General features: G+C 41.0%; 1 protein-coding gene across 1 annotated transcript; it reads right to left on the reverse strand.

Annotated features, from left to right (window-relative positions):
- Positions 1-1,285: 1,285 nt before the first annotated feature.
- Positions 1,286-24,787, reverse strand: LOC146370504 (neuroligin-4, X-linked-like). The gene is made up of 9 exons (XM_084954937.1): positions 24,372-24,787; positions 22,141-23,103; positions 21,182-21,331; positions 18,311-18,496; positions 16,746-17,196; positions 12,617-12,830; positions 11,276-11,400; positions 7,956-8,565; positions 1,286-4,333 (listed from the first exon to the last, which is right to left on the reverse strand). Exons 2-9 carry the CDS (start codon positions 22,613-22,615, stop codon positions 3,926-3,928), a joined length of 2,619 nt encoding a protein of 872 aa, XP_084811063.1. The 5' UTR covers positions 22,616-23,103; positions 24,372-24,787; the 3' UTR covers positions 1,286-3,925.
- Between the last annotated feature and the right edge of the window lie 1,408 nt (positions 24,788-26,195).

Here is a 26,195-nt window from a genome sequence, read left to right on the forward strand (position 1 = left end):
GCAGGGGCTGTTAGTCCATGATGATTTACAGTAATGTCTCCTTGCTGCAGTGGTGGCTTCAGTAATTGCGCCATATATGCACTATAGAGTAAAGCTAACCATAATCAATATATGATTCTTTTTACATGGCTTTGAAATCTAATGGAATAGTTCCACGTTTTGGGAAACACCCTGTATTCCTTCAGGACAATGTATAGCACGCTCTCATTTGTTCTCACACAGATATGTAGCTTAGCATATAGATTAGAATCAAGATACTTTAGATTTATAAACTCTACTACACATAATTTTCTTCTTTTTTTCTTACAAAAAACTAAGTGGGATAACAGCAAGCTGTAGTTTTACCAGGAGCTGAAAATAATTTGGCTGAAACCATTTCTTGGCCGAGCAAGTCCTAAGCAGAGGCCCCAGGAAGTCACTGTTCCCAGCCAAGAAAGAGACACATAACTAGACCCTGAAGCCATACATTCTTATTTAGGCACAAATCAGATATGCACCAGTAATGGGGAACTTCAGGGAAGGTAGCAGGCTCCTACTCTTTATGCTAAACTAAGCTAGTCTCCTATTAGTAGCTGTTTCTGTAAGACTCCATTCTTCAACAGCATTTCCCACACTTAAAACTGGCTTAAAATAATAAATGACATATCATATTTATTTACTGCTATGACTAATACGGGCGCTGACATGTATTTAGTTTCAAGTGGGAAGTAGGAAATCTCAAGTCTGAGTCCAAATTTTCAGCTGGAGCACTCCTTGAAGTTGGATTTCCCGCTTGGAAAGCCCCACCAATCTTGACGGTACAATCCAAGATGGCAGCAGTGAGTGTAAACAGCATTAAGACTATAACACTTGTAATGTTATACAACATTACAAGTGTTACCTCTGTTGTGTATTTCTTAATGGCTAAATAAGCCACACATAGGGAACCGTCCACACGCTATCTGTAAACGCCCTGCACAGCTGTATTAAGCACAGAAAAATAAGCATTGTGTTGTGTATTGCAAGTGATGGATGAACAGCATCACATGTCTAGGGAGCAAAACAAATGCGGATTTCCCTTGCATTCAAAGCTACCAATACTGTAAAGCAGTCAACTCTGGAATGAAGTCACTCCCACCTCTGACATCAGACTTCCGATGTAAAAGGAATGCAGCATATCGCCCATAATATCCAACGGAAAACAACCACTTTATCTAATCAAAACAGAGATGACATTACTGGAATCCTCCTATTTCACTCTAATTTCTCTGAAAGCATTGTTTTAAAAATGAAGACATACAAGGCATTTAAAATGCTCATAATTGTAAAATACTGATATTTTTATTTTTCAAAAATGCAGCAGAAATGTTTTATGCTTGACACAATCCAGCCATCCGCTGAGTCAGTAAACCCATATATGAAAAAAATATTCAGTCAATCAAACATTTGTTAAATGTTATTTTTATATCTCTTTGTAAAAGGTCTTTGCTTACCATCCACAATTTTTTTTCAGCTTTCATTTTTCATGTATTCTGTTGACAGGTAACTAAAATCTCTCATGAAGAAGTTACTTAGGATGAGAGGAGGTTAAATAGGCCTCGCTGTCAAAGCTGCAATGTAGCTGCACAAATGAGGCTGGGAGGGGGAAAGGAAGGGGTTGGATAGGACACAGATCAGGACAAGGAAGGCAGAAATAAAAGGGAGTAAAATGGGAGCTTCTCAGCGCCATCGTTATGGCTTTTGGTGAAGTTCCTGGAATCGGGGTTTTTAGTTGGAGCAAAGAAAACAAAGTTTTTAGCTTCACAGTAGCAACCAGATAAGACTATGACTTCATAAATGCTTCATATCTTATTATGATGACCAAAGCAGCAAGTACTCACGCTAAAATCAGCCATTATTTCCACATGATGTAGTCTGGGTGGGGAGGGGGGGGGGGGGGGGGGAGAGTGATAATTAATTTAACTGCTTTCCCGGTGTCTTGATAGAAATTTGGAAAAAATATTGCTCCATTAAGAGGATGTTAAGGCGTAAAAAGCAGCATGTTTGCCTCACACTGTAACACAAAGCAACTGTGATTGTCCCCTCTTCTGCTCCACCCAGACTCCACCTCATTTATCAAATCTGGCAAACAATTGGCACCATGGTGGCAGGTAGTAAGCCAAACATCGGGCTTACTACCGATAAATCGTTGGTGACACCGCCACATTTCTCTACAGACTGTGGGTGACAGCGTCAAGAGAGTCTAAGCAACAAGACTTCTTTGTTTTATTTAGGAGGGGTTGGCAGGTGTGATGGCGGCTTTTATATTTTAATGGGTGCAATTCAGTCGTGGGTTCGTAAAACAGTGGGGCTTGAAAAAAACAACAGAACGAATCCTTGAATTTTGAGGGACATGCTGTGATTTTCGACAGCATGTGTCCCAAAAAAAACTTTCCCTCATGCCTTCTGTAACAACCCCGCAGGGTTATTAGTCGAGGTATTTAAGCCTTTTGTTCTTTGAATGTTTGGGGAGACATGCGGTGATTTTTGAACTCCTGAACAATCACCATCTGTCTGTAAATCTTCAGATTACATTTTGGTTTTTTAGGTAATACGGGTAAGGCCTTGACGAAGAATTTTAGGAATGCGAAGGGAAGGAGAGCAGGAAAGGTTCAAAGGGTTCGTGGTTTTTGGCTGGTGCTCAATCATCAAACCAATATTGCATTATCTACACAGTACTAGCTCATCTTCCCAATGATCAAAAAAAGACAGGATGGAGTGAAAAATGTCCTATATTTCAACAACTAAACAAGTACCTAAATGCTCACATTGTTAAGAATTACTCAAATGACTGTGCATAGCAAATATAGTCTGTAAATAAAGGTACTGTGTACATATTACAGTGGGTTGAGATAGAAAGACAACCAGCCTTGCTTTAGGATATCTATACAATAATATAGTAATATCTGAAATGAAAGCAATAATGTGGTTAAATAAGTCATGTTTTAATGCAAGAGCAGGTAAATGCTGTAAATCATAATATATCATCTGTATCTTTCCATTCTATTTACAAGAGTTTAACACATAGCTGGTTAGAGTGATTCTTCAGTAAGTCTGGCAACACTTCAGAGGCCCCTTCTTCTTCTGAAGCTAATTTCTTTCTCTTGGCACACTTTCCATTTCTGTGTGTGTGTTTTTTTTCTTCATATCACTCTATCTCCCTTTGTCTTCCTCACTCTCACAGCTGTTAAATCCCTCTCAATGAAATCTTAATCTCTTTCCCACCATCGCGCAAACTTTTTCCTTCAGCTTATGTTGTCTTTTCAATCCCCCTCTTCCTCTTTCTCTGCTTTTTCCTTTTTTGTTTGTTTTTTTTTACATCCATCTCTCGCTGAAATTTGTTATTTTCTCCTCAGCTTAGTTTGATCCTTGGCAGATAGGGCCTTTGATCTTTTAATGGAAAAAAAATGCTACATTCACATTTCACAGGTTGTTCAAGTTGACATCAGCAGTCTGTGTGTGTGGTACTTCATAACTCAGTTCTGCATCTACATCTGCTCTCTTCAGCCTCAGCACGGTTTGCACTGCGCAGCTCAGGTGCAGTAAGAGATGTAAAGTAACTGACCCCTTTGCCACAGTGCTCCTCATCCTCCTCCTCAGTTGTAGAAAAAGCAATTTAAAATCCAAAGCAGGTTTTCAGACATTTGATGGCTGTCCTGGCTCATCGGGTTATGAGCAAATGAGTATCTCGTCTGATCCAGTTTTAGGTTTCAGTTTCCCAGACATGCAACACACAGCTGTTTGTCTTTACATCCTGTTACTGAAAAATGTCTCTCTGTCATTCCTTCTGTAACAATCCTGCAGGGTAATTAGTAGAGGTATTTAAGTCTTTTGTTCAGTGTGTGTGTGTGTGTGTGTTTAAGTATGGGTGTGTGTTGTATCTATGTGCTGCGGTATCTTGCTGCGGTTATACACGCGTGGTGGAGTGTGTGTGCGTGGAGATGTGTGTGTGTGGCAAGTGTGTATTACTATATGGGCTATGGTGTGTGTATCCCTGGTGAGGATGCCCCATCCTCAACCCGGCCACCGATCCAGGCGTCATTGGGGTCATTGGCGTCGCAGGAGTAACGGGGTGAGACCCCGGGGTCACGGGCAGCGATCCCGGGGTCAGAGAGGTCATGAGGGGGACATCGTCGGGTGAGCGGCGCAACGTGAGGGTGTAATCAGGTGGGCAGGTGAGGCGCACAGTGTCCAGTGTGCTGTAGATGTCCTGGGTGTCCAACCCATCCAGCGCATCTAGAGTATCCAGGGTGTGATGATGGTGAGCGTTGTTCCGTTCATCTGCTGAGGCAGCGTCACACTCCAGCTGCTTCACCTACAGGTTTGGAAAGTTGGACGAGAGAAAACAATGAGGTCAAGTGGAGAGAGAGAAAAAAAAGGTGAAAAACGAATTCATTATTAAATAACCACATCTAGGGCAGCAACCGAGTATTGTTTCTATGATAAATTAATCTACCGGGTATTTAATCAAGTAATTAATTTATCATTACTCCTGAATAAAAGATAACATGTGAAATAAATCTGAGAAAAACACCAAATCCCCACATGGCCAACATCAGCACAATTATGTATAAAGCCACAGTTCAGTAAAATAAACAATTAATCGTCATATCTACTTCAGTGGGCAATTTCTTCCCTTTAAATACCATTTAGCAGGTGCTATCCGAGACCAGCATAAAATATCACTGGTTTATATAAATATATAATGAATGCACAAGCCTCTAAATGCCACCTCGATCTAAAATGAAAAAGCAATATCAAGTGAAAGCTCTCAGTGGGTAGCATATGATAATAGAAGGCTTTCACTTCAAACCTGGCTAAACCAGACACTGAGCCTCCTCCAAAATAAGCACCGCTTTCCTTTGTCGGGAAAAGCCTCCATGTTCACAGCACCACCAACGAGAAGATGTGAATAAGATCATCTGACATTTAATCAGGTCAAGTTCCATTTATCAATGTGGTCAGACTATTATCATGATGTTGTTTGCCCCTTTCAGGCACTACTTGATATTTTAGACATGGCATGTTTTTTTTTTTTTTGGAGAAAATATTATATTTAACCCTACTTTTTGAGAACTTTGATATATCAAATATACACACGTGATTCAAATGATGGGTAGTAAATGACAACATAATCCTTCATAAGTCTTTTTGAGCAGTAATGCTATTAAATTTAAATTAAATCTGCATTTAAACACCCAAATATATTTATTCACATGTTCAGGCATAGGAACATGTTTTTGAATGTAGCGATTTCAACATGTAAAGGACGGTAGTCTGGGCACCGTGTCACACATTTGTGATATGTGTCATTAAATAAAAATAGAAAAATAAGAATAAACCCTTAAATTGACCCATTAATGTCTGTGTATCATATTTGAAACACAGTATTTTATTCATTGTTGAGACTTCTACATCATCAGTGTGATTTTTCCCCCTGAATAACTTAAAAATGACACAATACAATTTTAAGCCTGATGCAGCAAATATGACACAAATGAAAAAACAGAAATTATTATTAAATTCATTTTTTAAACAAATTTGTCTAATAGTTCCAACTCTCCATTTTTTTAAAAAAAAAAAAATAGAATTTTCTGGCAATTATTTCATGGTTCAGGCTTTAAATGGTTAAAGGGACGGTTTAATGAGCAAAAGTGTGGTTTGTTGCCTGAAGCAATACCGTGCCATGGAGGCTTAGCTTGCTCGACACGACAAGTATTCACTGGTTTTAGAGTTATTTATTTATTTGATATATCATAATTCTATTTTTATTTTTATTTATTATAACAACAGCACAGGGCATAGTGATTGTGTAATCTCTTCTATTTATTATTTATTGATTATTTTGTTGTACTGTGTGGCTATTGTTCAGTTATTCATTTTGAATCATTTGTTTCCAGTTGAATCTTTAGTGATTTTGCAAGCCTTTCCTACATCTTGTACAAAAAGGATTCTGCAAAACCAGCACAGATGGACAACAGGGGTTTGGCTGCAGAAGACAATTGGATTTGTTGAAAACCCAAGAACTGACTAGAGTTTTTGAAAATAAGGCATTTAATTCAGTCTCAAATGAAATTTTACTATAATTTCTAATCAGAAACCTGATTTTAAAAAATGCTTAAAACAAAATGTGTCAGATGGGCTTAGAGGTATTTGCATCTGATCTTTCATATATACTAAAGGAATTTGCACTGTATGAAAGTCATGATGAATGGTAAAGATTGGCAGCCACTCTGCGTCTTAGTGTTGTTAGTTATGTCCTCTGTCAATCGTGGAAGGAAATTATGGGGGAACAAGTGCAAAAAACATGATAAATAATAAAATAATATTAACTGAAAGCTTGTGTGTTAATTGCATATATATTTCCGACCATTCTCGAACTCCTTTACCTTGAAATGGTGCAACGATGTATGAGTCATTGTTCTACAACTCAATTGAATAAAACATATTTAAGGCTCTAACCAGACCGCCTTTTGTTAGCTCCATTACCCTGCGATTGAATCTTGTGCTTCAGTGAAGCCACTATATTGTTACAGGGCAAGCATGTCTCTTAATGCATGTTCATGGAAGCAAGAGGTCTGTCTGCAATTAAAATCAATATAACACTGATTATTGGCCCAATTTTCTGATATTCCATTCCACAGCCCCAGACTGGTACTCGGGTCCCCCTATGCCACCCCATTTTTAAAAATCCTAGATGCACCTGCACACCGATGTGAGACATTCACATTAGTGACATCGCCTTTAAAGAGTCAAATGTCTTGGTAAACTGGGATTTCATTGCACCTGAATCAGAGCCAGCTTTGAGCACCTCCACACAGAGTTAGGACTTGAATCCATAAAACAAATCAAATCAAATTCTAACTACCTCTTGCTATTTGTCATATAAACCCCTCCTGGCTTTATTTGACTGATTTTTAGGTATTACTCTACATCAGCGGTGGGTAATTAATTTTCCCAAGGAAAACTGGGACCTTTGCGGAGGGCCACACGAATAAGTTGAACTTAGTTTTGGTCAGTTAATTTTATTTCTTTATAAATAAGCTTATTGGTGCGGCCCTCCTCAACAGTCCAAGTTTTGCCTCCTGTTCTACAATCATATGTTTTTCTTAGCCAGAATAATGTAAAACCCAAGAATACGTTCTAATAAAATGTTAGATTTTTATATTTAAAGAAACACAGCATTGAAAATACGGACTTAAAACATAAATCTGGCAGCTGTTGTGCTGAACTTGATTACTGTAGTTCAATTGCCAATTAAGATTTGTCAGCTATAAAACATATCTAACATTTAGCACTCGCTGTGTGAGATTTAAAAGCGACAAGCGGCTAACAATGCTCCAAAGAGGCCAGATATTGAATGAACTCGAAGCAAATGAAAGCAATTCAGGCAATTGTACACAGCTAACATCTGCACATGCATCAACACTCACAGATACACACGGATCCTCACACTGATAATGTCTGCTGATGACGGGCTGTGTTTTGCAAGAGTGCTCTACTGGCAGCTGCTACACTGACAAGAGTTTAATTACGTCGTCACACAAAACCTCAACTGACTCGTTGACAATGAGCGTGATTATTTTCCATATAGCTTGAATCTGAAAGGGCACTCAGGGAGCACAGACCTCTGCCAAGGCCGATCCCCAATTTTGCAGGATTCAAACAAAGCGCTCTGATTGTGCACACAAAAATGGAATGGGGTCTTACTTTGCCCATGCTCCACCTCTCCAAGAAGGTTGATGTAATTCTATAGCTTTTGCTACAGAATTACAGCTAATCTTGGTGACAAACAAACAAACAAACAGACAAACCGCCAAGCTAAACAAAGATCTTTGAAGAGGATTTCTGTGGCTACACAAGCACACCATGACTCACCGCAATCTAGACTTCATCACATGTGCAAAGCATGTGCAGCCACCCACACTGTGACTTACCTGTAATGACATCAGTCCCTCCCCCTGTAGGTGGGCTGCAACGTCTGCTGGCGTGATGTCTCTCCTCGGTGGGGGAAGCGGACGTGGCCTACGATGTTCCAGACGCCTTTTGTCTTTTTTGTAAAGAAGAGCCGCAAATGCAAGTATGTTAAGAAACAACAGTGACGCTCCTACTGCAATAGTCACTGAGAGCTCAGTGGAGTAGTCCTCATTAGGGACACGGACCCCATTTTCTTCTCCACCTTGTCCTAACGCGGGCTCGGGTGGTTGTGGAGTACCTCCTGGGGAACCCGGGTGGCGTGTACTGCTAGGAGGCCAACCTTTGGATAGACGCTTAGTGTAAGAGTAAGGGGTGTCATCCTGTGGAGAGGGACTGTGAGTGAAAGACGACACCGACTGGAGGAGCTCGTTGACATGATGCAAGTGTGGGACCAGCTGGAGCCAGAAGGAGATTTTGGTAGCACGGTAGTGGTCTCTGACACGGGGCTTGAGGCCAATGTGGAGATACAGCTGCTCCTTGGGGGTGTATTTAGACCAAGCCACTTCCTCGAAGCGATTAGGCTTTGTGTGGATAAACTTGGTATCTTGAGGAACTGGCTGGTTTGGATCACTGAAAAATGCGAGAGAAGGATTTATTTGTTGCTAACAAATAACTGTAACCTTAAAGAAAATAATACTAAAAGAAACAAAGAAATTAAACACATTTAGCAAATGATCTCATGTCGCACCACGTGTGGCTCAGATATTCATTTGACGTATAAATATCAATGACTTTTATTTCCCTTGCTTCTCAAATGTCAGGGAGTTCTCAGCTCCTTCTGTGCTGGCAATCATCCTCCGAGGATGCTGAGTTTCGCTCAAGCTGGCACAACAGTTTCATCAGACTTTCTAATCAATATTAAAGTGACATAAGACAAACCAGAGGCAAAAAATATTTGCTACAACGCAAAACAAGATTTATTTTCCTGTAAACATAGCTGCGAGGTGGTTTCGTTTTAGTTCATTGATTTTTGTGCAGTTTATATGCCTCTTACAGAACATTCCTGTTAATGCACAGTTCAAACTCCTGCAGTTTGAACTGCGTGCAAACCTGTCAGATATCTACATTAGAGATGAATGTGTGCGTGGTACAGTGGAAATAGCTTGAAAAATCACTTCTCTGACACATGCCGACAGGCATTTATTTGTCGATTTACCGACTTATTTGTGTCAGCAGCTAAAATGTTGGGAGTCAAACGGCAGCGCATCTTCACAGACTTGCCAGTTACGTGCTATGTGCTCGCTTGTCAATCAACACCTTATGAACAGCACAAAAAGGCTGCTAGCTTAAAGACCTACCGACACACAAATGCACACAAGCTGAGGATTTATACGCCCACACAGAGGCGTGCAAAATATACATCAGGGAGCATCACATCTCCCCCGTTAAATTGAGCTGTCGCAGAGTTCCATCACCATCTGAGGCACTCAGAGCCGAGAGAAATCTTTCTTCAGAGAAAGTTCCCCTTTGATAATTGAAGTGTATACTGAAATCTTCACATGCCTACTTGGTGATTTTGCGCTGCGGCTTGCTGCGACGGTAATGACAATACAGACTATGGGCTAGAAACAGCTAACAGCTAACTAATGCGATGTGACTGCCTTAATGCATTCACATTAAAGATATCTTTATTTCATGCCACAGTCAAATTATGTGAGCGCACTGTCCTGGTTCTTTACGCTGTGAAACAGCGAGGCTCTGCGGTGATTTAGATCAAGGTTTAGACCACAGATGTTTCTGTTAATCTGAAGAGGTCTCAGTGGATTGAGCCTCAATTGGATTAATTACTGGTAATTACTCACTTCAAGCACTGCAGAAAGAAGGTCCATCTTCAACAATTACTTTTATCTTGTATATAATGTCAGCGTGGAAAGATAAAAGGCACTCTTATCAGTGTGGATTGTCAGGTTTGTAAAGTTTTAATGCGGGCTTTTTCTGTGGCAGCAATATTTTTCAAAGCTATGGGCAGACCACTTCAGTCTGCTTTAATAATTTGGATTGCTCTTTGCTACTTAGTTTTAATTCAACATACTGAATAAACTATATTTCTCATTGCATCAGAGAAGAGAAGAGAAGAGAAGAGAAGAGAAGAGAAGAGAAGAGAAGAGAAGAGAAGAGAAGAGAAGAGAAGAGAAGAGAAGAGAAGAGAAGACATTTGTCAAGCAACAGCAAATTAATCAATTGATTCCTCTTTTAGGACATCACCTTGGCTGTCCTCAAGGACTTTTTTTCAAGAGCAGGAGCTCTTTAACTATTTCTGCCAAGGTCCCAGAAGAAATGCCTGTCAAGACATTGACATGACAGACAACCTGTATGCCCACTTTGCCAAAATTAGTCTGCGGTGCTGCTTTCATTATTGTGTCTACAGCGCCGTCTTCTCATCAGACATCAGAGAGCTCTTGAAGGAAAAGGCATTACAATAACATATCCTTTGCCTGTGAGCTCATTATTTTTGTTGCTCTAAAAGTGCGATGTTTTCATCTAATGCTACATTAAAATTCAACTTCTACGACAATTGCAGTCAAATTTTTCTGGAGAAATGTGGTTCTCGTGCTATTATTTGCTATGTTAAATATTACTTAATTTAATAAAGAAGCTGAGCGATTAAGCTTATTACTCCTGGCTGTTTTCAATAAACTCATGCCAATGCCTACAACTCAATGCTAACAATCAAAACTTTTACATTCTCCTCTTTGTTCCCTCTTTGACTGAACTCTCTGTGTGTAAACATTGACAGATAGCTCGGTTCCTTGTGTTAAGCTTTATTATTAATCTTAAAGCACATGGAAAGGATATCAAGCGCTGCAAAGTGGAGAGGCTGTTTATCTTGATAACATTATAGACTTGAAACTTGGCTGTCCTATTTCAAGCCTGGAGGAGATTTATTCCAGTAAAATCAAGACTGAAATGTCCACACTTACAGAAACAACACTTTGCGTTGCCAAAACCTTGTCTTTGCATAGTCAATAAAAAAAAAAGGATAAGGAACGACTGATCTTTGACTTTGACAGCTGTGCATTTTCTTTTGCACTTGTAAAATGTGATTAAGTGTCTTGGCTTTCATTCTCAGTCATGAGACATTTTACACATGTGGGAGGGGATTACGTATTAATAGCAGAAATTAGAAACGGGTTTCTCCGTTTGAAAAGACTGAATGACGCCGAAGCCATCCTCTGTTTTTTGTCTTTTTTATGGACTTTTGCTTGTGTTTGCTTAATTCTCCGCGGGATTTTCCAACAGAACAACATCTCACATTGCAGTGGACATTTTATTAACTCACCCAGTCTTGGCAAAGTTGGTCCAGTAGGTCATAACGACCGCACTCAGCATCACATCGTTTTTGGAAAAGTTACAGTTGAACAGATCGGTGGGTCCCACCATGGGCACGCCGAACACATAAGGCACCTACACATATACACACATATTCATGTTAGAGTCAATACATTTGTTCTCTGGACTTCAACCATAAGCATGACTGAAGCACTACTGAGTCAGATCCTGTACATTTAATTTGATCATATTTCCATACTCTGGTATCTAATCATTTTCATATTACATGTTTTGTTTGTGATCTTACTTTGTAGCAGGGATAGTGCAATATTTTTTATGCTTTTTCATGTTATGTTATCTTATGTTGACTAACAGAGCACTACAGTAGAGCTGTACACCAGCATATCGCTTTCGCCCTTCAGCTATTACATACTTGAGCCAAGGAAAGCACTTACGATTAGCCAATCAGCGCCAGGGGTGGGACAAACAAAGAACAGGCATTTATGTATATCATCGCCTGTGCACCCATATGCACTGGCAGCAGAGCCCAGCTTCAATTATTTATTAAAAGGGTCTTAGCTTCGTTACAATGTTGAATCACATGTGGAGTGGCAAAAAGTGAGATGGGCAACATTACTGAAATTGCACTGCTGGCTTTAATGGGTAATTTAAGCTAATTGTAAATGTATTTCACTTGTCTTAGTGGACATTTTTTATGCAAGGGTGAAAAGATCAAAGTACTTTCTTACTGATATTGCACAACATTTGAAAACCTTGTGAATTATAGCCAATTATGCATTTTACATTTATTTCATTATTTTGAAAAAGAAATGTTGTTGTTGGTGTGCACAAACAAATACACAACCAACAATGACTCTGTAGTCGAAATTAGACTAAAATGTGAATTTTGTGTCCTGTTATAGCCATATTGTTACCATCATAATTCAGTCATCACATGCATGAACAAAGAGCTGTTTCATATAAATAGTCAGGAAAAATACACATACACAGCATATAACTACTTAACCACCTAAAAGGCCTGTAGCACAAGTTATTTCATGAACATTTCTGATATTTCATGCTCTAACGAATTCCTTAATCAAGTATTTTGAACAGATCAATGTGAAGCAGTAACAAACCCAAAGATCCTCATTCATTGTATAAATATTTCAAGATTCTTTGAGAAATAAGTCATTTTGTCTAATTTGCTTTAGAGTTAATTACTTGGATTAGTCACCGTCCTTTGCGAAGTCTTTCTTCTATCCTCTTTGATATTTAGTCTCATTTCTTGAGCCTAGTGCTTAATAACTCTTCCCATGCAACAGATACTGCTCGTGTACTCTGATCTCACCTCATCACCGTGGGCAGAGTCGGCCCAAGGTGGCGTGGCGTCACTCTGGCAGTGGTGGTAAAATGAGTAGAAGTAGGTAGGAGACCCATACTGAGCATGGAGATCAGCTGTTGCTATTGCTGGTGCCACCCACTGATGGTCTGTAAAAAGCGCCACTAGTGTCTTCCGGCGGGTTTCTGCATTGTCCCGATCCGCCCAGTCTGTGTACATGAACCTTAAATCATAAATACATTTGAAATTTAGTCAATCGATCATCTCATCTTTCAGCAAATCTATTATATGCATTACAGAGAAACAAGATTTCACAGCGAATGGATATTTATATACCAAGCATTCAAATTCTGTTGTCCTTGCACAATGACAATAAAGGTCTTGCACCTTGAATCCAGATGTCAAGAGGAAGAGATGGATCTGCATGCTTATACAGTAATGATTCAACAGTCACAAAGTAAACCAGCCCTAAAGCATGCAAGCATTATTTGTTTTACACTACATAGCTAACTCATAATGTATAAAATTAACAGTAAATTGCATGAAATAATACCTAAATAATACCTCCTGCAAAACTAGAGACCATAAACTCATCACTGGAAACTATGGTCAGCTCTTTTTGCAACCAAAGCAGTCAGCCTATGCAGCGCATCATAAAGAATTCAGGTTTAAGGTCCCTCTGCACTGCTTCAATTTTAAGACACCACACTATGTCTACAGTTGTCTATGGCTTTTAGATTTTGCTAACTATGCTTTTTGCCATGCCTTTGACCAGAAGATTGTTCCCACTTGCATGTCAGTTTGATATATTTGAAGCTACAATGAGGGATCAGTTAACTTAGCTTAGCATGCAGATACTACAGTGTAGTGGTTTACACATTTGCCTAACAAGCAAATGATCCCCGGCTCAGTCCCAGGAGGAGACTCAAATCCCTTGGGCGATGTGTCAGGAAAGTCATCCGGTATAAAAAATCTGCCAAATCAAATATGTGGAGCAACCCACTGTAGTGACCCCTCTGTGATTAAGGGAGCAGTAGAAGTAGCCTTTTGTTCTAGCAGTTGGAGAAAACAACTCATTTTGTCCGTGTTAAAATAATTGCTAACCAACACCTCTAAAACTCACTAATATGCTGTATCTTTTTCCACTAAGTCTCCTGCTGGTTTCCTTTATTCTAGGAATCACTGCCTGGAGGCAAGACACTGTCAGTGTGAAGGGAGGAAGTAACAAATTACATTTATTCTCATTACAGTGCCACTAGTTTTTTATGAGTCCATACTTTGGCTACATTGGTATATGCTGCAGAGTCAAAACAAATGTCACATGAAATAGGGATAATAAACACATGAGAATGGAACAAGAAGCTGCAGCTGACATAAAAACCAGCTTGTTTACTGTGAAGCACACATGTTCTCCGTGAACTTTACCTCATGAATATAGTTGTTGCTCTGTTTGTTCACGCTGTTTTGGGTTCAATGCTAAAACACTTGTGTGTGGGGGGGGGGGGGGGGGGGGGGGGGGGGGGGGGGCTTTGCTATCCCTTCATCACCTATGACCCGCATGTGGGCGGTTGGTTTTCTCAGACCCATGGCCTGCTTGTATATTCTTATTATTCTGTTGTGTTCAAGGCTGCAGCCGCCCTTACAAGCTATGTCTCCTAGTATGAAGTATGCCTTAGATTTGGACATAGTACTTTAATATAGTGTGAAGTCTGTGAGGCAAAAATTTAAGAAAAAAATATGCGATTTGGAAGGTTACTTAAATCATCCGTCTTGTGATTCACGGCTCATATCTTCTACCACACAGAGGATTGTGAGTCATAATAGCCAGAAAAGCATGTTGGTTTGCATGCTTCAAATAGTGACTGGATACTGTGGGACATCCTTGTCATTTTGGCATACTGTTTTGGACATACTGTATTGTGACATACTAAATCTTTATCTTATATAATAAGCAGCAGGGTAGTAAGAATATTGGAACACAGGCCATCTCTCTCCTCTGATTTCTGTCTGTGTCATGGATGTCTTTAGAGCCGCAGGTCTGTGTGTCTGTTTGACCAACAGTGGGACTGAGGCAACAGTAGACAGGACGACAGTGTGGGCGTGCTTATTTGTGCTTCAGAACGCGACCACCATGTAACGATCAGAAAATAATGTTTTTCTTGCTCGCATTGCTCTCCTCATCATCCACTTTCTGGCCTGCTTGGCCACAGCTGCTCTCCCCATTTCTCTCTCTCTCTTTCTCTCACTCAGGAACAAAGGGGTTGGGTTTGAATGTTGATAGTTTGCACGTTCAGATAATCTAAATTTTGACTACTATAACAAATATCCCAGTATGGCCACTTGAAATGAAACATCCAGCCAGACAAAGAAGGCAAAATAGAGGAAAAGCTGAGACTGATTTTTTTTAATTTCCTGAATTTTTAGAAACAGGTTTGCTTTAAGGCAGAGGAGTAAAGAGTTATCTTTAAAACAGGTAGGCATGTCAGCAAGTTCATTGTCAGTAGGCAATAAATGTAAAAATAGCTCAGGTTTGTAATCTGCTTTAACCTATAACTGCAGATCTATTAAAAAATGTAAATAATGTAAAGGCGATGTAATGATCATACAGGGATCCCATGGGACAGGCGATGTCATTTTATGTCTGAAAGCCCCATAACTTATTGCACAAATGTTGTAACTTCAAAAGTCTCATTCAGCTCAGTGTCTGAAGGCTTAGAGGCAGATTAAACTGAGAAGTGAAAAACAGAAAAGCTGAACCTGGAGCAAAATCAGAGTCAGGAAGGAACTGCAACAAACTAACTGTGAGCACCACAGTTAGTGCCTATGTAATCTATGTGTGTTAGTGGGCTGCAGCTGCTGTGTGTAATTAGCTTATATTGTTTAGAGATTTCAGTGTTGTCAGCTGTACTGATGCCTCATCAGCTGAGGCTGATTATTTGATTTATGTAGCTTAATATTGCTACACAGTCTGAGGACACCCACTCTGGTTGTTCGGTTCTATTTTCTTCTAAAATCTGCAAAGGCCACCACCTGCAAAATACTCTACTGACAGTTGCCATTTTAATTTTACTCACATTTTAGAGACTACATTTGAAGGAAACTCTTTTTATTTTAGCATAAAATCTCTTTAAGGGAAGGGATACTTTTCTGTTTTTCTTTTTACGAAGGAGCAACCTCCAGAGCTGAAAAATGAAGCCAACTGCAATTCCTCCAGGTGCCACTTTAGGCTGGCTGCAAAAGAGAGTCAATCTTCATAGTGGTAAAATGTCCAACTTTGCAGCATCAAAAAGCATATTCACAGCATGGATCAAAAACAATTTTGGGCTCTGCGGATAGTTTCCCTCCTCTTAACCACTGGGTAATTGAATTATGGGCATAACCACATTGATTGACTAACCCATCATAGGCAGATGGCGCTAACTGGTGTCTGCTAGGCCTCACCTTCACTGCTGCAAAAAATAAACTGGACCTTTTTATCTTCTATGTGCTATTGGGGCCCTGTGGAGCATTTTTAATGGATTATCTGATTAATATTGTGGCTTCTTTTGCAGCCATCCAAGACATTTCTCCTTCAGTTTTGGTGAGTAAAATTGTCACTGTGTTATTTGCACGTTACCTAGCGCTAATTAGCTGATATGTGTGTCTATGTGTTGCACCGGAACAGTTTATGAATGCAGCTTAGCTAGTATTAGCTAATGAATTAGCACTCCACTTTTCCATCCATATAAGCTAACTTCTGGCTCCAAGAAAACAACATGGTGCTGGGGAAAACACTAACACTGATACTTTAAAATGTGAAGATCAAAACCAATGGGTGACGTTAAACTGTCTATGATTTTTACTAAGTTCTGTTGTAAAGTGCTTCTTCCATCCCTGGTCACAGCCATGACAGATATTTTTTCATAAAGTTTAGACATGCTGGAGTCTGTTTCTTTAGGACAGAACATCAAGCTGTTCACACTATTACATCACAGCTAGCTGACACACTTCTGACTGCAGGGTCACATTTATTAGCTTCGTATCAATGATCTCATCTAACTTTCTAAAAGAAATCTGATAATTATATTATTTGGAATGTCACATTATTATCCCCTCACTTATTACTCATTTTTTAAGTATATTCAGAAATGCAACTCACCTTATGCTTTCTCTCAATGTGTCTCGGCCCTCTGGGTATCCATACAAACTATCCACAAAGTCCGACACTGCGAAGTCAAAGTCCTCAGCACTGACACCGTCCTCTGAGTCCACTATGCCCTCCACAAACTTCACGCCCTCGCCCTGATTAACCCCCAGCATCACGTCGTAGTTCAGAAACTCTCCCTGCTCCATCAGAATCTGGGGGTCATCAGGTATAACATCACCATCAATCACCGGGGCAAAAGCTGTATGATATTTGGCTGGTGTTATGTTCTGCTCCACAAGTTCACGGTAACTCCGGCCCTGGAGGCAGGCAACCAGTTGCGTGCTGTCATCGATGCCGCAGCCCACTCTTTCACCGAGCTGCCGGGCATACTTGCTTGGCTGGTAGTTGACAGCCCAGCTGGCTAAAGCACTGCCGCTCTGGATGATGGCTCTGTGGAACAGGTCTGATACACATGAACACACAAACATACTGTAAATACAAATTTGGGTGTAGATGTAGCCTGTATACACTGAGGCACATATATATGGGTGCACATGCACCCACACATGTGTGCATGGATGCACAGCCATTTGAATGCACACCGGAAGGTTGCACAACACATTTGCACACATAAATAGATCCAGAAGCAATCATTCCCACAGCAAGGGAAAAAAATTGGCATCGAAGATCTGCATTATTCTGATTTAAAGTAGACAGGTTATATCTGGCATACTAAGTTGAAGTAAGAGTTAAATGTTAAAAGTTAAAAATAATAACAGCCCTAGGCTATATGAGTCACGGGCAGGCTGTATTATTCACAGAATTCAAAGGCTTTTTCAGGCATTAAGACCACTAAATGAAAGCTGCAACGGTTCACTGGAGACCTTGAAAAGATTCATAATGGTAAATGTCAGAGCTTACAAAGCAGCCACCTACCTACCAACCGCCATCACAATCTGTCCATTCTCTTTATATATTTTTAAATGAAAAAAAAGTTTAACATACAGATGGGTGATAATGATCGCTGAATTCTTGAAATCTATGGCGAGGAGATCAAGTGACTGGTGGGGGATGGAGGGGGCATTTTTTCTGCCATGATTTGGTTCTCCCCTTGGAGATTCTTGGAGGTGGGTCACTGCAAATCAATACATTGTTATTCTGACTGATCACCTTTATCCTACGATGAGGCATTTATTTATTTTTTGTCTTGATCGCCGTGCTCTCTCCCAGGATGACAGTGCCTCCACCCATAGGGATAGTGGACTCACTTAATGATGTAATAAGTATGAAATTACTTAAGTCATACATTGTGGTCTTCAGAGTTTTTGGATGTCGACTCCAATGAAAACACCTATGGGAAATTCTGGATTGACATGCTAACCAGGGCTCTTAACCGCCATCATCAAAAGACCAAAAAAGGGGGAAACCTTGATAGTCCACCACTACCCTAAAGTTGCGCTGATGGCATGTTGTTGCTTGACAGTTGGTTTTTCTTTTCATTTGTCACCCATCTTTAAAGGTTGAACTGAATAAAACACAGTACATCAATACACTTTTTATCTTTGATTCTCGCTCACCCTCCGAGTAGTGCGACAAGGTGAGGAGGCTCACGCAGGATGCTCCAGCCCCTGATCCAAACACCGTGACCCTGTTTGGATCCCCGCCAAAGGCTGCGATATTTTCCTTCACCCAGCGCAGGGCCTGGATCTGGTCAAGCAAGCCGTAGTTCCCTTTTGCTGCCTGGTCACCTGTACTAAGGAATCCTATAGGTAGGCAGAGAGAGAAGGAAGAAGTGGTGCATCTTTATCTCACAATAACAAAAAGAAACTCAAAAGAAAACACAAAGTTGGGCACAAGATTACGGCATTCATACTGTTAATTATTCACAAGTTGTTTTTATGATAGATTGAAGTTGAAAATTCATGAAAAGTGGTGTGGCTCTCCTGCAATTCCTCAAACTGAATCAAATCAACAAGTTACATCCATATTCATGTCAGGAAATATCAATTACACACGGACATAAACGCATAAATCTACATGTGCATGCAGTTACAACTGCAGCTATCCCTTATTCCCTTTACTACTGATGTTAACCAAACACGAGGATCCTAACGGCTCACTCCTCTATCTCATTACTGCAAAAGCTCATTTCTGTGAACCTCAAGCACATAAGAGTATAATGAGCAAGAAAAGCAATGCTAAAATACATTTCACCACTTATGTGCATTTGTCAGAAATTTCTCTGAAGCAAAAAGAAGGACACTGTAAGGATTATATTCGTTTAGAAGAGCTCTGTGATTATTATAACTGTATAATGTGCTTTCATATTCTGGAAAAAAAATTTTTGAGTCAATCGTTTATTTATTTCATTTATGCTCATTTGCATAATTGTACATCGCTTTTAATAAATGGGCTCACCTCATGCATCCAACTTATGGTGACAATGACGAGGAGAAGGAAGACGATGTACTCGAGATGTAGCTTGATGGTGATGGTGATGATGATGGAGAAGGCGCAGGTGGTGTAAACACAGGGGATGGAGTGAAGACACAAAGAAGCATGTAGGATGGTCTTTATTTGGCTCTGAATGATGATTACAGCAGTAGCTGCTATATTTTCCCCAAGGTCAGAATTAAATGGAATTTTTTCTCACCCACTAACCACATGCAGATTTATTCCATCTTATAAAATCAATGTCTAATGAAAGCCTTGGAAATTAGCATTTAAAAACGTATTAACCTTTTAGCATGTATTCAAACCCAATTTTCAAAAAGCATTCTCTGCCTAATTAAGGAGGAACCCAGATGTGTCCTTACTTTTGGGAGAGAAATGTCTCTCAAACAGCCTGAAAATGATTTGCATGTGCAAGTAAAAGATATATAAACCGATAAAATTTAATTAAAAGCCACCTATTAATTAATACAAAACAAAAGTCTAGTTTTTCTATTACTAATTTACATAATCATGCAGATTATAATAAAGGATGTCATTTTTTTAGCTGTATAAGCTAAATCAGGCATTAAAGTAGAAAAGATACAGTATCCACATGTTTCTAACTTACATATTATTTTCATATTTTCATCACTCTCACTTCTAAATAGTGGGCACCTTCTTATTAGAATGCTTTTACCCAGTCAGTGGGATGTGTTGCCTGTATATTGATTGAATCAATATACGGGCCTCACACAAACAACTAAATGTTCATGCCCTTAGTGTAATACAGTAAATGAGGCCTCGCATTTATTTTTAACCCTCCTGTGGCCCTACTCAGCTCTTTGTAATTTTAATAATTACAACCACAAGAAGGCTTAATACCAGGATTTTAAGACATTCTGATTATCCAACCTGTGAGCTTTGCATAGCTGCCTAAAATTAGAAAAACCACAGGGAATCAGATTTTTGCTGTTCAGAGAGCAATGAGTCAGAGAGTCATGGAGGTAAAAGGGATCAGATTTGAGGGGGGGGCTTCAGGGTTTTTTTTTTTCCACCAGGGACCCCCATACTCAACATGTTTCCACTTAAAGAAAAAAATTGAAAAAATAAACGGAAAGGGCGCTCTGGGTAAAAACAGCTCACTAATGGTTTTCACATTTTATAGCTCATTGAAGGATTAAACAATCCAGATGGTAAGTATACTCTAGATTTGACTTTTGTGTTGAGACGTAAAAACTGAATTTTGTTTTAAACGAACCTGTTGTATCTTATAAAAGAAAGTTCCCACATAATGAGAAAAAGCAGAAATATTACATGTAAAAAAATTCATTTACAAAGTACACACTGCATCAACCCTGAACTCTCAATTATAGCTCGTAATATCTAATAAACAATACAACAACCCACGGGAAAACTAAAACTGAATTAGTGTAAAGCAACAATGTAAAATGCAGTTTTCTCCAAACTAATGCATTTTTTTTCCTGGTGTAAGATCATTCTGATAAATCTCACCACTGCGGTGACCACTGCCATCGGTGGACCTTTTGATTTATGCATTCCCACCTTCATCTGCTTCTGTCATGGGGTAAAATATCCATCTCTTCCTATGCAATTTAATTTTTCTGGAAAAGACTAAATTCCCAGATTAAATAAGTGCCACTGAGATGTGGACAACGCATTTCAAATTATTATCCATCCATCACCCTTTAGACTACCGCTTCATAATGGAAATTACCATACAGTAGGTGTATGACACTGCAGTGATACCCAGAGCACCTTGGCAGTAATTGCTCTGCTATTGTTCTCTCTCGAAGGGTGGAGCACAGTTTTGAAGCTCAAATTCAGCCATTTTAGAAGCGATTCACTAAAAACCTGCTTGTAGCTGCTTGGATTTGGGAGACTTAAACTTAAAAATAAAAGCAATACAAAAATAAACCATGAGCATATACACCTAATACAGCCAAATTGAATACATACTGGAGACAGGATGGGTATGAAATGTAGATAATTTTTACCTAATACTCCTAGGCGGTAGTTGAGAGTTATGACGATGACATTGCCATAGCTTGCAAGCACACTGCCATCCATCATGTTACCAGTGCCTTCTGTGTAGGAGCCACCATGGACGTAGACCATCACTGGCCTCTGCCCCTCCTCATGGATGTCTGGGCAAGAGAAAGATAGAGATGGGTTAAGATAGATAGATAGATAGATAGATAGATAGATAGATAGATAGATAGATAGATAGATAGATAGATAGATAGATAGATAGATAGATAGATAGATAGATAGATAGATAGATAGATAGATAGATAGATATTAGCATGGCATCAAATTTTTCTTTTTTTTTTGCATAACTTTTTGCACAGCTCCATCCACCATCTCCACCTTTATTCTGTTTGTGTGTGCATCTGTGGCTGTGTGTGAATGTCCATGTGTCCATTTTTATGTATCTCAGCCTTTGATCACTCTTTGGGTTTATTTGCTCCCCTGCCTTCATTTTTCAGTTGGTGGGTATAAATTGAAGTGGCGGGAGCGTTCAATGCCATGGCGTGTGTATGTGTGTATGCGTGTGCGCAGGGTCACATGCATGTGTATGAACCAATATGTATGCATGAGTGAGTCTGTGTCCTTCCCACTTTCCTCCACAAGTAAAGGCGTAAACCCCATGGCGACTGACGCAGGTGTCTGCATATTAAGTGTTGGTTCAACCAGCAGTGTGCAGAGGGGGTTGAGGGAGCAAGGCATAGTTTAAAAAAAAGATTTATTTGTTTGTCAAGGTTATGTCTGTGCTCTGACAGGACACTCATGATTTAATCATTTGTCATGCCCAAAATATTCCCACAATCAGGTATCATCCTCTTAGCCAGTGTAGAGCAAAATGAACCTAACCATGTAATCCTAATCCCAATCCTGCACGCTTGTTTTCCTTCCCTGCCCCCAGATTTCACTGCACACCACTAGGTTCACTCACCTTCTTCAGTTGGCACATAGATATTGAGGTAGAGACAGTCCTCGCTCTGGTGAGTGAGGTACGTCGCTGCTATATCCAAGTTAGCAGTGAGCCAGGATGGCATCATGTCTCCCAGTATGCTCCTCTCATCCAATGACTGTGGGCACACAGGAGCAAACTGCGTCACGTTTCGTATTCCTGGCCAAGGTAAGGGTGGCTCAGGCGGCTGGAAGCGCCGATCCCCCGTTGGAGGCCTGGCATAGGGTACTCCAAGGTACTGAATGACAGGCCCAAGGAGGTCTGAGGGCAGCGGGGTCAAGATGCCACGGATACGGCCCTGTGCTGTAGAAATGACCGGCACAGTCTGTTGTGCCAATAAGGAGGTTGGATAGAGAGAAAGGGAAAGGCAGAGGGAGAGGAGGAGGGATAAAAACCTGAGGTGGAAGGAGAAGGATGAAGGGGGGGATAAAAGTCTGCTGGTCCTCAGCTCGGACATGATGATGTGTTTTGGGGATAGCTGGAAGAGGAGGGATAGGAGGGGTAAGGGGAGGAACTGGGGGAGGCAGAGGGTTCCGGCTGCTTTGACCCTTCAGAGGTATCCAACACTCACACACAGCTGCTGCTCAGCTTGGCCCATAGCACACACAACACAGTCCTGGCTCCTGCAAACAACCTTTTCCCCTTGTGTATGTGTCTTTCTGTGTGTGTTCCTGTGTGTGAGTCAGTGATTCTGTTCCTCTGAGTGTGCAGTGACTCAGTCAGTGACTCCGTTCAATACGCCGTCTCAGAGTGTATGCATGTGTGGAACTGTTTAAGTGAGTGTGTATGTCTTGGACTGGCGATTTGAGCCTGCTTGCATGTCTGTGTGTATATGTTTGTGCATGTATGTGTGTGCGAGTCTCTCCTGTTATGTAAACAGTGGCATCACTGTTCTGCTGTCACTTTCTCCTTCGGGTCACCCCCATAACAAGCCCAAACTGCCGCCTGGATAAGAGAAAGAGAGGCAGAGAAAAGCGGAGGAGGGGGAAAAAAGAGAAAGAATGGATTTAATTAGTCCTGATTAGAATAATCACAGGGCAACAAAAAATAAATAAATAAAATGTCACACACACACACAAACACACAGGAGACACACATATGACATCACAAGGCCGGCTTGTGCACCTTGCTTTCTTTTCATGATAAAAATAGATATGGGAGTGATAGATAGGGCAAACGAGATGTTGTCCGCTCAGCTTAACTCGGTGTCAGACTGTCAGGGCTGCTGTGTCACATCCTCACTACACACTGTTTCACAGATCACAGGACCCCGATGGGGGGATGGGAGGGTGTCACGTCACACGCTTAATTAAACCCCGAATACACCGTAGGGCTCCTGACCTGCATGTAGCATAAGGTAGGAAGCCTGTGACGCGCGCACGACCACGCACACGCATACTTTGCTCTCTATCCCACCACCTAAGACGCGTGCAATACACCTTTTTTTAAATGTCTCACACACACTTTCTTTGTCACCTTACATGCTCAGTCTTTTTCCCTCTCCATCTCAAGCGCACTCACACACACTCTCACACACACACTCACACACACACTCACAGCTGCTTCCCAGCCGACACTGCTTTCTCTCTCTCTCTCTCTCTCTCTCTCCCTCCGAGGGCCTGAGGGCAGAATATTAACACACGCGTTCACATACGCGCACAAAGAGAGAGAAACATCAATTCTCTGTATAATCACACACACATCCGCGCGCGCGCGCACACACACGCCGACCCACTGTAAGCTGCAAAGATATTAGAGTGTAAAAGGATCAGCGCGCTGTCGCTCCTCTTATGTTAGATTGTATTGGTGTCGGCTGTCCAAGGTGCTAGTTAACATTCCAGTGGTGATCACACACACGCTGATGAATAACGCTCCATTTATCAAGGCAAACCCGCCTGCCACCCTCCCCTTGTGTATTTTCATATAGAAAGAACAGATAAAAGCTACGCTGCTTTCTTATTATAACGAACGAGAGGGAAAGCGTGTGCGATTAAGAAGAATAAAAAACAAATAAGTGTGGAAAATGCTTGCCTGTGAGGTAGAATTCCCTGTCTAAATCTCTATCGGCTCTGAAGCTGACTACGGCAAAACACGCTCACTCACTCACACACACACACTCACACACACACTCAAATGCAAAGCCTCAACCTGCATCCCCGCTGCAGTAGAAGGGAAAAAATCCTCAAATGACAAAAATGTAGGATATACCGTACCCAGACTGGGTGAGAGGTGTGAAATCCCATGGACCTGCTCTCCTTTCCCTTCCACCGCAATATTTGCCGCGTGCTTTCGCTGCTGCAGCTTATCCGACGTGCCCGGGATGGGATATTGGGAGATATTCCTCTGCTGCTGCTGCTGCTGCTGCTACTGCTGCTGGTGATGGTGGTGGTGGTGGCACGTCTCCGGGGTGGGAATAACCCAAAAAAGAAACAAGAAAAAAAACAAAACAACCTGCAAGCCTTCCGCCTGAGAAAGGTGGGAAGAAGAAGAAGAGGAAAAAAAAAGATTTGTTTGGAGCTATAGTAGAAATTTTAATGTTTCTCCGAGGAATACAGGGCCCAGGACGTTCAAGTGATCAATCTCCTTCTCTCCCTCTCTTCCTTTCTTTCTCCTCCCCCATCTCCCCCTCGCTTCCTCGCTTCCCCCCCTCTCGCTCTCCCCCTCTTTCTCTCTATTTTCTCTTCCTAGATGCGATTGGACAGTGTGGCAGCCAACAGCTACTGATCCAATGATACGCACCTAGCTCCGCGAGGAAGCGCAGACATGGAAAGAAGAAGGGGGTGGAGGAGAGGACAGGACAGGAGAGGAGAGGACCGACCTGTTCATGGGAACACACACACACACACACACTCACACACATACAGAGAGGTGGACACCATTACACAATAAGTGCATAAATACACACACACACACACCTGTGGAAAGTCCCTCAAAGCCTAGTAACACACAAAAAGCATTAATGCATATTCCGACTCAACCGGATACTCTTGCATGGCCACAATCACACCTTGACAAATTTACAAATTTACTGGAGTAGCTGCACAGTAACCTCCTCAGGACCAGAACAGGAGAGTCTGTCCCCATTCTATTTAGCTATGCCTGCAAGCAGCTTTCTCCCTCGGGCACTGCGTGTCAGGAGTGTGTGTGTGTGTGTGTGTGTGTGTGTGTGTGTGTGTGTGTGTGTGTGTGTGTGTGTGTGTGTGTGTGTGTGAGTGTGTGTGTATGGTAATGCAGTTGGTCTGCAGTCGCTACTAACTGTGTTTGGGAACACTCCTCACGTCAGCACAGCCTGCCGCAACAGCATTCAGGACTTTCTATTCCTCTCCTCAACAAGCTTCCATCCACCCATCCATCTCTTTGTTTGCCTATCTACCTCTCTGTCTGCCTGTGCACTTGTTTGCATATTTCTCTGTGTCGCCCTCTACTCACTTAACCCCTCCCTCCACCCTCCCTTTCCCTTGTCCCCTTTCAGAAACATGCTGTTTACATATCCAATAAGGCAAAAACAAGCTTGTGCATGTTAATTTGAACAGATAGGGTTTTGATAAGTGATTTAGAAGAATGATCCTGACATAAGTGGAGACCTGTCCAGGGTCCTTTCTTCATCTTTATCTTCCCCTGCTTGCTCTGCTTTTCTTCCCCAGGCTCCCGCCCCCCCTGCAAGCCTAAGATGGATAAGCGGTTAAGAAAATTGCTGGGTGGATGGATACTGACATAAGCTTTACAAAGCTATAGTTCCAATAAGAAAAAGCCCTGTCACTTATTCTCTTTTAACTCAGACTTATCCAAAAAAGACCCTATATCTAAAACTGTGCCGAGAGTCATTTCGGCTTAAAAGGTTAGAGATGAGCTAGAGGTTAGACTAGGACGATCCAAAGAAGCTATCCATAAAATCCCAGTAACAACTCTAAAACTGGCAACCTATTAAGTAAGACTCTAGAGCAACTGGTACTGAGGTCAGAAGGGTTCAAAATTTAACAAAAGTAAGCAATATTTCATGTTATGAAAAGTTATTTTAGTCTCGTGTTTACAGAAAT

Source organism: Perissodus microlepis, chromosome 16 (genome assembly GCF_051167445.1).
Source record: "Perissodus microlepis isolate ML-2025 ecotype Zambia chromosome 16, ASM5116744v1, whole genome shotgun sequence".
NCBI classification, from domain to species: Eukaryota; Metazoa; Chordata; class Actinopteri; order Cichliformes; family Cichlidae; genus Perissodus; species Perissodus microlepis.